This window comes from Ambystoma mexicanum, chromosome 1p, assembly GCF_040938575.1.
Source record: "Ambystoma mexicanum isolate Mex_15411 chromosome 1p, UKY_AmexF1_1, whole genome shotgun sequence".
Taxonomy (NCBI): Eukaryota; Metazoa; Chordata; class Amphibia; order Caudata; family Ambystomatidae; genus Ambystoma; species Ambystoma mexicanum.
The window spans coordinates 1,496,834,078-1,496,851,461 of record NC_090921.1 but is presented as its reverse complement, the minus strand read 5'-3'; the positions used below and the strand labels follow the sequence as shown (position 1 = coordinate 1,496,851,461).

At 44.1% G+C, this 17,384-nt stretch overlaps 1 protein-coding gene across 1 annotated transcript in view; it reads right to left on the bottom strand.

Moving 5' to 3' along the window:
• The window catches only part of NDUFS2 (NADH:ubiquinone oxidoreductase core subunit S2), a 502,212-nt gene extending 486,453 nt beyond the window's left edge, over nt 1-15,759 (bottom strand). The window contains exon 1 of the mRNA XM_069607180.1: nt 15,555-15,759. Within this exon, the coding sequence (XP_069463281.1) occupies nt 15,555-15,643 (89 nt within the window). The 5' untranslated portion in view covers nt 15,644-15,759. The remainder of the gene's footprint in view (nt 1-15,554) is intronic.
• Nucleotides 15,760-17,384: the final 1,625 nt, after the last annotated feature.

The window sequence follows — 17,384 nt, the reverse complement described above, 5'->3', positions numbered from 1 at the left end:
GTGCAAAGGGGTGAAAAAGACCACCTGAATGAGTGCATCTAAAATGCGCTCATTCAGATGCCCTTTGAGAATGGGCCTGCTCCTTTTTTTGGTGCAGTTTTTAAATGTCCACTGAAAAGCTATCAATCGCTCTTTGCCAGCGCGGTGCTAATGTCGGGGAAACCTGAATTAATAGGCAATTAGGCGCTAGGCATGCTGCCTTAAACTGCCAGAGGGAGGCGATAGCCAGCAAAGGCAGCCTGCGAGGTGCACGCTGCGCACATTTAATGTCGTGAATTAAAGGAGTTGGTTTCTGTGGAGTAAGACTGCCAACATGGGACAGCTGCTCGGCCCTTCCACCCCCAGAGCTCAAGGCCAATTTCAACTGAAAAGGTTAAATGGCCCCGAGGCGTAACTGGTAAGAACACCCATTGCACCTGCATGAACCTCCAGAGCTGGTAATCCTCACGGCTGCCAAACCAATTCATCATTTCTTGTCAGCTAGGATTGTCCTGTGGCTGTGCACCCTCAGTGACAGAAGAAAAACAAACATACTTGTAAGCACCCTACACTTCCTGATATACTACCTGTATTGAACCTATTCCCATCCTCTCTGATCCTTACTTCCGGTGTTCGAGCGAGAGCTAAACTTCCCAGCGCTAAGTAAGACAAGTATTTGCAATGCCAACAGTTTGACCTATTGTGAAGGTGTGCGAAAAACACCTGCAAGGGACTGCCATAGTGGTATTTATTGGCCATCGATGGTAGCAGGTGCGAAAAGCTGCAAGTACTTCAACATCTAAGTGTAGTGCCTGGCAAATGCCTAATAATTATACACAAGCCAAAACTGTTGGCTTTGCCAATGCTTGTTTTTAACAGGACTTCAGTGAATGACACACATAGTGCTTATAAATCAAGTAGATGAAGACCAACCTGGTTAAGACATTTTTATTACACCAGTAAAGCTTTTATAGCTCCTGTTAAGTCCTTAACTGTCATAAGACTGCTTTGAAAAAACACTGACAAGTACTTCAAGTGCAGAGTTTTATGGTAAGGCTTGATTAAAGCGAGGTGAAAGAGTTCCCATGAGGAGATGTTTCCGGTAGGAATGGCCATAGGGATTAACATGGCTATGGCCAGTCAATCGGTGGGCAAATAACCAAACACCACCTACAAATTTAGTGTCCCTCCTCGTATGCCATTTCTCCCTAGCCAGTGCAGGAAATGGGAAACATGTATTGGGGGAACCCTCTCCTCCTTTATGGGGTGTGGCCTTGGGGGTGGAGTGGGCAGGGCCGAGGGGCATGGGCCCAGGCCAGGTAACGCAATGCAGCATCTCTTCATAGAATCCCATCCTAGCGATTTGCATAAAAGCAAAAAGCATTATGGGAATATAAGTATGTCCAGAATTTTAAATTTGAAACATGTCTTATTGTGATTCAGTAAGAAACCTTTTTGAGAGAATAATGGAAGTTGGGGTTTGCAGTTTTAATTAGTCACACTACTCACCCTAAGAAGAAAATGTCTCTACATTGCAGGACAGCTACAAGCATGTGAGGCTTTGGCTGTTACTATATTCAGACACCCATGTCAGAGTGTACTGAAAATGTCTGTTTGCTGAAATGTGTGTTGCTGTGCAGGCTTCAGGGCAGATCTTGCTGGCAGTATCCTGCTTTGAAGCAGAGTTGTCACACATTATTACAAGCAATCCACGCTTTGTGGAGCTGACTGCTTACAGAAGAGACTCATGAGTGCTGCAAAGTGCTCTTTCCCGGCCTTAAACCCGCCTCCCAGCCCTCCCCCTCCGTAAATGGTTGCCTCCCTGGCCTTAGCTGTTCCTCCCTGGGCAGCCCACTGCCCGGCAGCCACTGCGGCTAAGGGCCCAAGGACAAGGGCGGCTCCCACATTGGCGGTCCCAAGATGTGTCTGCAGGTGTCAGCAGGGGGAAGCCAATGAAGCCACCAGACACCGACAAAACTGTAAGTCTTGGCATGGGTTGGGGTAGAGCAATTACTCTACTCCAGAAAGCTCCTGCCACTCTAACTTACCTTTCAATGGCCTAGACTGCTACAGACCTACACCATGCATTATTAGAGAGATATGTGACCACCAGCCTAAACCCATTCATAGCTGGATAGCAAACATTGCCTGCAGTATAATGTTAACTAGTACCATACCCGGAGAGAACCACAAAGATAAACCTGTGCCAAATCTAGACAGAAATGTGATTGTTAGCATATGCCACACTTAGATGGAATCCTCAAGCTTAGCCCGCGTTGCATCTAGATAGAAATGTGATTGTTAGCATATGCCACACTTAAATTGGTATGTGATTGTTAGCATATGCCACACTTAGATGGAATCCTCAAGCTTAGCCCACGTCGCATCTAGACAGAAATGTGATTGTTAGCATATGCCACACTTACATGGAATCCTTAAGCTTAGCCGACGTCGCATCTAGATAGAAATGCGATTGTTAGCATGCCACACTTAGATGGAATCCTCAAGCCTAACCCGCGTCGCATCTAGATAGAAATATGATTGTTAGCATATGCCACACTTAAATTGGAATTCTCAAGTTTAGCCCGCGCCACATCTAGATGGAGGTGTGATTATTGGCATGTGCCGCGCATATATGGAATTCCTAAATCTAGCCTGCGTCACATCTAGATAGTAATGTGATTCAATGATTGCCATACGATTCGCAGGCCATGCCGGGACCAAGCGTGCCATGCAATCATGAATCAATAACTGACTCACTAACAATTTCACCCCTCCGCATATATCCTCTCAAACTCTAAACAAACACAACCACAACTCTATAACACAATAAACCGCACAAACTTCAGTACACAGCAACAACAAAACAAAAAACACAGACTTGCAGAACAGTACACAACGGCTACCGAACGGAAAACACCCCAATTCCAGCCAACGGACCCACCGGGCTGAGGCCGCCAACAGCACATCACAGCTCTTGAACTTTTCCAGCTTACTCCCACTAACTCAACCCTCCCTCCTCCCTGTTTCTTTTTCAGAGCCGCCAGAGCGCCAGGCGACCACTCCGGTGGTGATAGTGCGCGGTACAAATATCCTTTAACATTAACATAATGTCTAATAGCTTCATATGCTAAAAAGTAAAGTTTACTTCGATGTCTTTAGTTGAATGTTCTTTAACCATTCATAACACGGTGGAGTTTTGTGATGAATCGCCAAACCTAAGTGAGTTTATGGCAGAACTTATTTTTTTGTGTGTTTTTAAAGCGCTGAAAATAAAGTGGGTAAATCGGGATGTTTTACCTTTTGCATCTTATTTTCCATTCAGGATGTGGAAAAAAAAAAAAAGGTACAGTGATATTATTACGGCCCAACATGCTGCTATAAGGATTTACATGTTGTCATGATGCTTTACTATGCAATTTGTTTATTTTGCAAGTAAACTCTATTAGGCCAGCATTATTGTAGGTCTTGACACCCAAAACTTACATTTATGTTCCAAGTAAAACGTGGAAGAAGGTGGCTGTTCCCAAATTGAAAGAGTGGGTTAAAATCAAAGCTTTGCTGTTTAGCGTAACTGTGTGATCCTGGGCAAATAATGTAATCTCACCATGACTTCAGTTGCACAAATTGGAGTGCTTATAAATGATAACATTTACACCTTTACAAGAGGACCGTTTTAAGTGTAGGGACACATTGGTGTATCCTGGTGCTCCTCTGCTAGTGGCTCCAATACTGCTGCATAGAATTGCATTATTGCTGCACTAGCCTTCCCCCAGTCTTGTAACACTGTATTTGACAGGCCGACAGTCTCACCAGCCAGTCAGTGCACCAGAGATTCTACTATAGCGGACTGTGGTAGAACCAACATTACATTTTCTCCCCCGTTGCTCCCAACCACTAAAGTTGCGTGGGCCGTGCACAGTACTGCCCCACACTTTGCATTGTCCTGTTTTGCTATGATATTGAGTCTTTCATTGCACACCATCTGCCATTTTCACACTTTCTAGGACCTTCAGGATCTGCAAGAAGTGGATGTTTCAGACTCAAAGGAGAGAGCAGGTAACTGATTGTAACATTGAAGCTGCACTAGAATAGTCTTATTACAACGGTTAATGAAGGTAGATGCCCCTACACAAGTAAGTTTGCCACTCCTCCACAGTCTCTGAATTTAGTGCCTCTACCAAAATTTGAAGGGTTAGCCCACCCTTACATTTTAGGCTAGGTGCACTCCTGGATGGGTGCCCTTGCATTTTGTTAGGCAGAGAGGTGAGCCTTTCCCCGAAACTGGCAGCGTTAAAGTTTTACTGTGTTTGTTCAGAAAAATGTACTTGAACAAATGCAGTAAAACTTTAAAGCTGTTACTTTCAAGAAAGTCCTCCATCACCTCTCTGCATATTGCGCTTTAAAATATACTAATCGATAGTTGGTCCCCACACCAGACAATGGGGGCAGGTGGGTAGAACAGTGGGGGCAGAGCCTCCAAATTTGCTGAGCCCATTTAAGTGGCCCCTCCCATCACGACATAATCCCCCCCGGCCCCCAAAATGTAGGTTTTGTTGCTCCCATGCATGGGAGGGAGGTCAGGTAGGTCGGCTTACTCTCACAAGCCACCGGCCACCAGCCACCCCCACCCCTCCCCTCACAGTGCTGAAATAAAGGGGCGGGAGCCAACACATCTGCAATAATTCCTTTACTTGCGGCACCATGGCCCATTGCAAACCTGCTCTGTAATGTATAATTTATAAAGTTAAGCTGGCTGTAGTAAGACATGCGCTTGCTGGTGGGATATACCATGAGGGATGGGCCGTTACCCCATGCAGGAATGAACGGTTCCATTACCCTGCAAAAGGGATGTAGGGCAGCCCGGGAACTGAATATATTTGCATTAGCACATGCAGGGAGGCCATGTGCCACTGGCACATGCAGAAAACAGATGCTCAGTTAGCATGTGCAGAGAGGAGATGTGCTGCTGCATGTGTACAGAGGCTATGCCAATAACATGTGGAAAGGGAGTATGTGTTCTTACATAGCGCTTTTAGCAAAATTCCTTCAGCTTTTAAGCACTGTGGTAACAGTTATTATCCCAGTTTGAATTGTATTACAGCAAAACCAAGCAGAATGCCAGGGGAGCACTGTTGGTCATTGTGGCGGGGGCTGGTGAGGAAGTGTTCGAGTCAGGCTGAATAAGGAAAGGGGAGGGAGGAAAAAGAAAATCTGGTACATTTGGCCCCAGTACATTTTGTCCATTTCCAGCACCGATAGTAACTTATGTGAACGGTTATTCTTCATTATTGCATGTCTTTTAAGAAAGAAGCGACTCCTCTGAGGTCTTCCCTCTGTGCCACACCCATCAAGGCTGCGTCAGCCCTCCACGTAATTGGAACTTGGGAAGTGCAGGCCGCCCTCCTGCCCGGTAGCTTTCCAGCCTTTCTTTGGATGCAACGTTAGCATGTGCTTTGCCAACATTAGCCTGTGCAGAAGGGAGCCCTGCCATTAAGACTGGCAGAGAGGAGATGTGCCATTATTGCAGGAGCAGAGGCGATGCTACGTTAGCACTCGCAGAGAAGAAATGTCCTTTAGTACGTACTTAGTAAAGATGTGTCATTTGTATGTGCCAAGAAGAGATGTGCCATTAGTATGGAACAGAAGTGCAATTGGCATGCGCCAATTGTGCCGAATGTGCTGTTAGAATGTGCAGAGACATGATGTGGAGTTTGCACATGCAAACTGCACATCCCGTCGCTGCACAGGATGTGCAGTTAGTACGTACAGGGATGGGATGCGCAGTTAGCATGTGCAGAGAGGGTATGTCCCATTAGCATATGCATAGAGAAGGCGTGTAGTTAGCATGCACATCTCCTCTGTGCACATGCGCGCAATTAGCATGCATGTATAGAGAGCTTTCCCACTAGTATGTGCGCAGAGACAATGCACCATCAGCAGATGAGAAGAGATGTGCCAATAGCATGCGCAGAGAGATTTGAGGTCACTACGGGTAGAGATATGTCCTGTCAACATGTGCAAATATCGGGCTTGCTAAACAGAACGTGTTCTAGCAATACATGAAAATAATGTCTGCCATTAGCATATGCATAGAGATGTGCTTGTTAGCATGCACACAATGTAAAGGTACAATTTACACATGCAAATGACACAAATTTGCTCTTCAAATGCTAACAGCACATATCTGAAAATGCTGAAAGGAGATGTTCCTTTACCATGTGCACAGAGTACGCGTCGTACTCGTTAGTATGTGTCAAGAGGAGATGCGTTGCTAACATGTTCAGGGAGGATATATGCCATTATCAAGTGGAGTGATGTGCTGTTACTATGTGCTCATACAGGATGTGCCATTTGCATGTGACGTGAAGGGCTCTGCGCAAGCAAGACAACTTTGATCTACAACTCTTCTGGTCTGCGGGTCTTATTTTACATATGCATTGGGTATATGTGTTGGATACGTTTTACTCTCTTGCAGAGGTGAAAACTCATTTTTACTCTTGTTTTTGCATTTACTCTCTAATTTGAAAAATCATGCGTAAAATACTCCCACCTCAAAATCTTATCTGGAGCACTGAGTACAACAGACAAACGGAGCAAAAAAAGGAACCATATTCTGGGGTTGGGTAGAGTCTTCCATTGCAGGTCCGAGCAGCAAGTCATGGTCACTTTGCATGCTGAACAGCAAGGCCTGGAAAGCGTGAGTTTAAATGTGCAGCTGGAATTGTTTGGCATATATGAGACTGAAGGCGTGTTTTATTATGTCACTCCACTCCTGATCATACCATAGCATAGCTTAGGCAAACATAACATGAACTCCATGATTGCTCAAGCTGGCATTTTATAAATGATGAATTGTACTTAATCTTTGCTAGACGCGAATCATGCTTTTAACTTATGCAATAACGCCCTCTATATATATGATAGTATGTTACATTATTATTGCTGTTATCATGGCAGGTTTAATGATGATCAAAGCTGGTAGAGAACAGAAGTGATATTAAACATATTGACTTGCTACCTTCAAGTGTCAGCTTCATATTTTTGAGTAATGCTTCATAATAAAGTCTGAGTCAAAACAAACTACACAACATTTTCTGGCTGTATTTTTGTCAATTGTGACAAGGGGTGTAAACACTCAGGGAACTGTCAAAGCGCTAGGCCGAACTCCTGAGGCGCCTCTCCTCATAACTTAAGACTGTTGATTTCGTGCACACACCACACAGCCCTACCTAGGGTCGGGGGCGGGGGTGGGCAGGTACTCACGCCCTAAGGGGCAATTAAGTCAGTGAGTGTGAATGCCCATCTGTGGCTTGGGAAACTGGCAGTGCTTCAATATCCGGCCTGTGCCAAATTTTATAACTGGCTTAGGAGAATGACGAAGCGTCAAGGGCGCTTTTATTTAGCATTTGAACAAAAAGTATGCTCCTAAAAAAAAAAACTAGTGGTACGGCGTAAAAAGTATTTAGATTACACTTCCATCTCTGCTTCCATCCCATCTTTAGTTGTACATGAACGTTCAATGATTTGTGCATTGTTGAATTTCGAAAGCTACATTAGTAGGATGTGGTGGAATTTCGAAAGCTACATTAGTAGGATGTGGTCAATAAAGCAGACTTGTAATGCACCAAACCACATGCTAAATCAACATTAAAAAAAAGTACAATTCCCCCTCTAAAAGTGCAAAAGAGCTCAGCTAAGAATGTGAATCTGCAAAATGATTAAAGGCAATCTAGCAAAGATTCTGGATAAAAAGTGTATGTGTGTGTCCAAAGGACAAATCAAGGAAGGGAAATAAGTACGTATTAAAATTAGCTACACTGATATGTCATGATTACGGATTTGATAAATTGACTAATCTGGACAAAAAAAAAAAAAACATTTGTCTACATATCAGTAGCAAATGATAGTGTGACATTTAGGATACATACAACAGTATCTAATACACCTTAACTTACAAAATGATGATGTCAACAAAGCGAAGTGGGTTGAAGAAAGCTCTGCTCCAGGGGTTAGGGCATGTGTCCGCGTTTGTTTTTAATATCCAAGTCAAAGATATGGCTATTGGCAGGACATGCATGGTGTTTATTGCTTCTGAGGACAATTAAAAAAGTATCAAATCATCTATTCTTAACATGCAGAGAGAATAAAATCTGGGGTCCGGTTTATTATATGCACACATGCTGTCACTATGCACCTGTGAAAGGCTTATTTACCACAAACTAGATCCTATTCCATTTGGTCATGGGAAAACAGAAAATTACATATACTCATCTACTGAGTATTACAGCCAGGGGCATATGTAATTATGTTGAGATTTCCCATTAGAAGTGTACGGAAGTGGTATAACTTTGATTGTGTATCTGCATATCAATAGTCTCTCCTAATATACAACATTTGAGGGCCAGCGATGTTGACAAACAAATGGGCACTTTTGTCAGTAACAGCATTCCTTTATTTACAGTTTTCAATTGTTTTTAAAAAGAGCTACTTTGTTGGACGATGAAGACGCAAGATGGTCTGTTTTCGTGTGGATTTTTTTTTAGCTCATGTCAATTTTGCTCCCTTGCAAAATAGCGAAGTTTCATTTTGCCAATATAAACCCTGATGCTGATGCCTCCTCTCCAATACAACCATTCATGGCAGTCCATGCAGAGCCAGAGGTATGGATACTGGCAGTTCCATCGAAATAGATCATCACAGGTCGAATACTTGTCGTTTGATTGTTGCACACAATGTTTAAATCGTGTTTGGCTATTGAGATGTACCTGTGTGTTCGTCCTCACGTGTGTTTTATGCTAACAATATTTTGATGCATAGTAATGAAAGTACTATGTTTCAGGGAGACGATGGAGCCTCATTCCGTGCGGTCTATGCGGATACAGAAAATATAGTCATTGCAGCGCAAGAGGAAGGGAGGACATGTGGAAACGAATCGGAGCTACAGCTTGCAGATGTTGAAGGTCGAGTCAAAAAAGTTGCAAAGAAAAAAAAGGTTAGTTACAAACAGTTCATAACTTTAAAAAAAATGTTGTGCTGGGGACTATTTTATGTTTTTTTTCCAGTCAATTGGACTACACTTTATGTTGGGTTTAAACTGAACATCCCTTTTCCAATCTCTCCTCTAGTTACCCGTGGGTGTCAGAACTATGCATACACAGACAGTGAAGCGAATGAGAGGTGTTGCTTGCCAGACCATGTACACTATGGAGGAACTATTAATTGAGGCGAGGCGTGTTCAGGCTCGAGATGCTCATGTCCAATGGCCAGAATTAACCGTGTTTGGAGAATACAGCAAAGTTGCATTGGACCATTGCTACATTGCGACCGCCACAAGAAGATGATATTGAATGTATTGAAGATAGCTCTGAAGTAGTTGCAGATCAATTCACACAATCTACACCCGCCAAAAAATTGCCACCCAAAAACATGTCGACATTGTTGTGTTCTCCCATCAATGTTGAAGTAGCAGATGTCGAAATGACAGAATGAACCAGCCGCAGCATTCATAGACGCATCAGAACTTGATATCAGCGATATTACTTTCCAATGTGTTGAAATGTCCGCAACGTCACAGGCCGAAACAACGTTGACGCAGGATGACAGTCTAATGAAAGAGAGCAAATACATTGTATTCAACAGTTGTTTGATGGAAATTATAAGTATGCTGAAATGTGGGCATTCAGTTAGAGGGAAAGTATGTGGGAAGCCATTGATTAATGTGACTCGCCAAATAAAAGGCAGTAATGTCAAAATAAATGCCGCCTGTCGATTAAATCATAGGTTCTCATGCTCTGCACAAACGATGCTGGGGAAATGCCAGCAGGCAATCTACTGTGTGCAGCTGCATCACTTTTTAGTGGCTCCAGTTTTAGAAAGTTAGAGGCTTTCTTTCAGTTTGTGGGACTCCATTTCATTTCTAAATCGCTGTACTACATATACCAACATGATTATCTGTTTCCGGCCATTAGTGATGCTTGGAAAATTGAACAATTGTCTCTAGCAAGTACATTTGAAGGGAAACGTTTCAGGCTAGCCGGCGATGGACAGTGCGACAGCCCTGGATTTTCTGCCCAGTACTGCACCTACCACTTTCAGGACATGGATAGTAAGAAAATTGTGAGTTTGGTGGTCGTGCAGGTAACACAATGTACATCGTCAGTGGCCATGGAGAAACTAGGATTTATAAAATCAGTGGAATATCTACAATCAAGGGGAATGCACATCGACCTCATAGCCACGGACAGACACGTTTCAATTGCCAAGACAATGAGAGAGCAGTTCCCGCTTATTAATCATCAATTTGACGTATGGCATCTTGCTAAATCAATCAGTAAGAAAATCTCGGCTGCAGGAAAAAGTAAAGGTTTTGAAAGTATTTTGCAGTGGTCCCAGTCTATCACCAACTATCTTTGGTGGAGCTCAAAAACTTGTGAAGGGTCAGTGGAAATACTACTTGAAAAACGGCGGTCACTGCTGCACCACTGTACCAACGTTCACCGCTGGTCAGAAAACCTACATTTCCACCAATGTGAACATGACCCTTTGTCCCCAGAGGAGGCAAGGAAGAAGAAGTGGCTGATTCCATCTTCACCGACACACAAAGCCATTGAGAAGATTGTTTTCGACAAAACTCTATCAAGAGATTTGAGAGGACTGACAGAATTCTGTCACACAGGAGATTTGGAGGTGTTCCACAATATGTGCCTAAAGTACAGGCCAAAGCACTTGCATTTTAGCTTTCAGGGCATGAAACATCGTACTCTACTAGTGGTCTTGAGCCATAACAGCAATGTCGGACGTGAACAATCTAGGACTACGGGTAAAGTAAGGATGCCTTGCTACACTAAGGTGTTTTCAAAACTAAGTAAGCAATGGGTGATCAAACCAGTCTATGATGAAATGCAGTTCGACTTTGTGAAAGGCCTTATTGTTGCTGTGTTAGAGAAGCACAGATATGGAATTTTGGACGTTTCTGTGCAGAGCAGTGATCCATTGCCATCGAACATTGCAACTGTGCCATGTCCATCCGAAGCACAGCTGGTTGTGAAGTACAAATCCCGGTTTAAATAATTGCAATACGATTGTCTTTTTGTAAATAAATGTTATTGTACAGTGTACCTGTAACCCTAACCCCTACCTTCACCATCATGGATGGCGAACAAGCTGGATGTCATCTTTGAATTCTCTCTATTCACCTCATAGGTGTATGTATATATTTTTCTCATGTCTCATCTCATGTAAATGTAGCGCACTGTTGCGCACTTAACGGAGGGGAGGCTTGCGTATTGCAAATAATAAAACAAACAAACAATAAATCTCACTTTTAACTCAACTCCTGTGGTACTTTATACTTTCCCTGACCTTCCGCCAAAAATTAAATGCCTCCATAGTTATGATTCTTTAGAGCTGCAAAGCTTGCAGACAACGGGGACAAAATTGGGGGCCTTAGAACGCGCCAAGCGGGCCGTGGCATTTAGGAGAGAAGCCAGTTCGCATTTGCACATTGTGGCGCACTACATAGAGGGATTCTAAACTTCAAGAATGCGAAGGACAGCGGCTTTGATTTTCAGCTCGCGCCCAGAAGAGGCCCACAAGTCGCACTGGAAGTATAAGGGTCTATTGTTTTTTTACCTTGAGACAGGGACCATGCCGAAAGAACTTCATTTGAAGGGGGTGCACAATAACCTAAGAGACGATAAGGCAGAAAATTCAGAAACTAGACAGAGTTTCATTTTAGTTCAGTATACGAAAAATCGTTGTCAAGAGCACGGTCGGATTTACAGACTGCATTAAGCAGAGACACAATGGAAATTTCAAATATAATGTGTGTAAATCTTTAGAGGCTTTTATACTGGAATGAAGAATTAATGAATGGATGCATGAATAAATGAATGAATGAAGAGCCAGGAAAAGCAAAGAAAACGTGTTCGTAGTGGACACATGGGCATGCAGGTCCACAGGTCTCACCGATCTCGGCCCTTGGCCCAGCCACTTTTCCCTGCACTGCCTACCTGCACTACAGGACTGTCTCTGTATCCCTTCAGCCCCTTCTCCCGGCATTTACCTTGCACTTGCCACCAGCTGGCCCTATTATTTATCTTGTATTCTAACCATGTACAGCACTTTTACCCCACTCTCCCGTTCCCCTTGCGCGATCTGAAAGACACCTGGCCTAGTAGGATCGTTGTCTGTCTGCCCTTGTTCCCCCCCCCGCCTCGTCGCGCCTTGAAACACTTATGTATAGGCACGTTACAAATGCCATATCATATATCATATCATTCCACACGCATGTAGACAAACTGTCGTTTCTCATTGTGTGTTGGCCTCGATTTATTTTGTTACTTTTGCATTGATTTTAGAGCCGAACATACTCCATTGAACTATTCTTGCAAGCAAATAGTTTCTGATCGGCCGTAATAAATAAAATATTTTTTTTGTTTTCATAACAGGTATTTGATCCAGTTCTGCTACTGTCATCGGTTTGAGACACCTGCAGATGGTTTTTTCAACAGACACCTGCAGCTTCGTGTGAACAATTGGAGCACACTGACAATTTTATGGGACGATCGCCAAGGGCCTGCATGCCCTTACGCTGTACTAGTGGCTAGAAGCAACATATCAACCTTTACGATGGACTAGTGCCTAGTTGATGGAACAGCCTTGCGGTTCACCGTGCTTCCAAAGTGCTTCTTATAACGAAAAGCAACACCCTGTGTACCATAAAGGAACAGCGCGTGACTCAATATAAACTTATACGGATACAGATAAAAGAAAATAAATGGCTTTCGGAGTTCATATGGCAATTGCTGAATATTCTCTAAACATTTAATGTCAAATAAATGTACTTTACCAAATGTACCGTGTTGCTGTTTGATTTTAAAGTACAGTTTCATATTCCGAATTGTGGCGCGCTGTGTTGTGAGATGGTCTGTGTTGGTTTCCGGGTTCTGCGTGGAAGACGACTGGGAGCGTTTGCCTACGCAGCACAGTAACGTCACAGAGAGGCGGGGAATATGAATGTTTTGATAATGTCAGGCTCAGGGGCGGGGGATTTGATTTAGTGCCGCAGAAGCAGGTCAGCCAGGGCGATGCGGCAAGTGAAAGGATTAGGCGGCTCCCAGGTGCCTGTTTTCGCGTGCATTTAATGGACGAAAACTCGGGTAAGGTCCATAGGAAATTTTTCTAAAATCGAGCCACTTAGGCTTAAAAAAACATGGCCGACCCGTAGGGACAATAACATTTTTTACTGGACCATGCCTTTAAGTATTCTAGTGGCTGCTTTGGGAAATGGACTAAATGCATCTGCTCAGCATCTAAACAAGGCAGCCACTGCCTAGCACGCGTACCAGATGGCAACTCAGTGTCACTTGGCACCCTGATTAGGAAAGTAGTTTATTGTGCGTCACCATGCAGACAGTAGACCATGGCAAATCAATGCAGTGATGTGTGCAGCAATGTTTTGTGCGCTGCACAAGCCACCACCCTGTTGGTTAATGGTGTATATGTGGCGCTCCCATATGCAACAGCACATATGCCCGAGGTGTCCGATGTCCATACAATAGCATACTGGAACGTTGTGTATGTGGCTGACGAGCATGCTATACTGTGCCCACACTTAAACGCAATCAAAGTCGTCGACTCAAATTGTACATCCACTAGGTCACACACCCTTTCTACACTGCCACACCATGATTTTCACTAGCTGCATACCAGCACTAATAAGAGATTTTGATGCCAGCTCTGTTAAATAAAGCATGGGCCTGCTCTTTTATGCCGAAATAACCCCCAAGGAGGAGGTAGTGGCTGAGGAACTGTGGACCCTTTACCATGCATTAGAAGCAGTTTAAAAAAAAAAAAAGATTTCATCAGTTTATTATTGGTCAGGCTAACGTTTGTAGAAAAGGTACACTCTTTTCTGTGTATCCTTTCTGTGCATTGTTTATTGGTCTCTTCCACAGTATCCCGATATCATTCCCAAAAGATGTTTCTGTATTGGGGGTTGAGCATCCTCACAACGAGACCTAGCCCTTCCTAATCCAAATTCTGCAGAAACAAGAATCAAAAGCGCCTTTGTACCACAATGGAGTCCTGATGTTCCAGCCATTTAATACTCGCAACCAAAAACGTATAAGCTGTCCAAATGAGTATGTATGATTCCTGGATACAAACATTTTAATGTTAGGGTGAGTGTTGTGAACAGTGATATGAGCGCCAAGCCATGCATCTGTTATGAATGTATTGATTCACTCATACAATCCTTTTATCACAGACTTGTTTATCCAATATAGAGATCTCTGATCACTAGTATTGTCCTAAAATGTTCTGTGATTTAATGTAAATCATACAGGAACTCTCACTGGTGCCATTTGTCCCCTTTCCCACTCTTCGGTATTTTGAACGAGTACAATAAAAGTGTACCAGACTTTCCATCAGAAAATAATTCATACGGTTAGTCTAGCATTGCCCCTTGAGAAATACAAGTGAGGTAGTACTAACAGAACACAGACCCCGTTAGGCTGGTCCCACCGCAGTGTGCCAGAATGGACAGTTTAAAGCTGCATTAAGGCAAGGCCTTCCCTAAGAGCAGGTGACAGAAAAACTATTTACTTTGGCAGCAACAGTTGTTTTTTCACATCAGAATGAATCTGTAAAGTACTTGCATTACAATGTAATGAAACGAGCTTAACTTATATAGCAAGTATTTATTCCTATTGAGGAGGAATTCACAGAAGCATTTTCTAATGGCATAAATCCATTGGAAAACGCTTTGTGAATCAGGACCCAAGTTGGCTAGAAACTGCCCCGATTAAACACCCACATCTCTCCTGAAGCGACCTCCAAAATGTAGGCGAAAATACCCAGAAAAATTTGACTGGTTTGCCTTCTCACATGTCCATGAGAAACGTGAGAGATCTGCGCAAATCGGGCCAAACGCCTACTGCACAGCTGCAGGCATGCGGAGAGAGGATGGGGCGGCCAAAGCCCCCTCCCCCCCACTCTCACCCCACTCATTTTCAGCCGGCCCTGGCTACGGATTGCACTACCACTTGCTTTAAAAATGTACATTAAACTCGTGACACGTATGCAGGCGAGATGAGGGGTAGTATTTCAGACCATGTTAACTATATACCCTCATCATAGTTAGGTCAAACTTCCCCACCTACCCCTTTAACAGTGCAATTGCATACATGCCATATTAATCTGACACGGTCTCATACTGAGAAATTACACGTACCTAAAACTAATTGTAGGTGACGTTTGGGGGTGGGTGCAGGGTCTGTTCTGTCAATTCACTTTGCTTCCCACGGTTACTTATGACTGTGCTATGACAGGACGTAATCCTCAAAGCTGTCACAATCTCAGCGACTGTTTAACCGGCAACTGTTCAGGGATGTATAAGGAGTGACAGAGATTTAAATACCTTGACGCTCTGCAACCCAAAGGCTTCGGTTGAGATGGTTTATTGCTGTCACTTTACCACTATTATAAGGGACGTCTCTACTCCCCCCAACTCTCATGCCAAGAAGGCACTAAAAGATTCACAGGTATAAGTGTGGCTTTCAACTCTTCACCTGCTCGGTTGTTGTGGCGGTCTCAGCCGCATCCCATGGAGAAACCCTGAAGGTGCCCGCAGATTCAAAAGCCCTCTGAGCGCCGCCATCTTTCGCGAAGTGCCCGCCCCAACGCAACACAACACTCGCACTTCCAAAACCTGCGCACTCTCACTGCATGGTTTGACTTGACATTGGAGAAAAGCTACGGGTGATCACTGTAGCTTCTCTTCCGGGTCACGGGATGAACGCACAGAACGTCAATGACAGATCGCCATGTTAGTTAGGGGAGGTTCTAGTAAATAACTAGAGAGTTAACATTCATACAGTGATTCCATCGTGGACGCCATGCTGGTAGATCAAAGAGTCATTGGGCTAGTCACGTTTCTGACCCATATTATATTTGTGTAGTCAAAAACATTCGGATTACTTACCGGTAATCTTCATTATTCCTAGTCTTGCTCTTCCTCATCAAAGTACTTTTGAACTATCAACCTCCACTACAGGTGAAATTTTAAATAAGGCTTTCTTCTCCTATTCCGTATAATTTTACACATCTGTCAACCTTTTGATTTGAGGGTTTTGTTCGTGTGGGTTCGAAGTCCATTACCTCCACATCAAGTCAAAATCCACATCCCTCTTCCTCGTCCCAGTACTTACCTCTTAGGCACCATCTCCATTCCAGGAACGCCTTTTCACATTCTTTTTCTTCAATACCTCCCACATACCCATGAAAACCATTGAAAATGTTCCTGTTCTACAGCCAAGTTCCATTCTTTGTGGTGCAGAGCACCAGGGCATGGCTCTCAACCATTTGTGTCGCAAAGGTGGGTGAAAACACCCGATTTTGGTTTTGGTGGGTGAGAACCTATTGAAACGAATGGGCGTGCAGGAGGCTTGGCGGTGTTGGATCCCCGCCAGGGGACTCCCGGGCTCGCAGGCCGCTAGGCCAATGATACACGAGAGCCGGGGTCAGAACACAACCTGCTTTATTCATTTACAGGCGGCAACTGCCGCAACTTTCCCCTCGTCCCTCGGTGTGGACCAGCTAACATCTCCCCCATTTTTAACATGCAAGGCCATTGTCTTTCTTCTTACCCCATTTCTTCCATGAGGCGAAGTGGTTTCATGCGGCTCCTCTGGGGACACCTCGACTTGCTCGGGGTCATCCTCTCCATCGCGGGTGTCAAGGTGTTTGCTTCACTTCCCGACTCTTGCCCGTCTCTGTGGTAGGGTTCTTCATGGATTCTGTCGTCTTCACTGTCTATGTCTATTTCCCAACGATCTCCCTGGTGCGGCATGACGCGTTTGAAATGCGAGTTGTTCCTGGTCACCGACAAGCAGTCACTCCTCTGTGCCGTAACCATGGTGCCTTTCTTGTGTGTTACGATGAGGGGGGTGGGTGTGAAGGGGGCTTCCTCCTTTCAATTTTTTGGTTGTCTGATCCATACTTCGTCACCTGGTTGCATTAAATTCTCACGGGCACGTCTCTTCCTGTCCCTGACTTCCTTTGTTTTTGCCTTGCTCGCTTCATCATTTACCCTCTTGTTCCAGAGTTGTCGGTTCTTTTGGTCTCGGATCCTCTGGTAACCTGTGGTGATCGGCCTTTGGAATAGCAGGTCCGCAGGGCATACTCCCGTCGTGCTATGGGGTGTGTGTCTGTATTCCCTGAGCAGTTGGTTGAGAGCCTGCTTGAATGGTTTGTTTTGAACATGGGCAATTTGTAAGGTCCTCTTGACACTGGCCATGAATCTTTCGACCATGCCATTTGCCTGTGGCCAGCGAGGGGTTATTCGTCGATGTTGAAACCCCATATAGTTTGTAAACTTTTGGAAGTCGTGGCTTATGAAG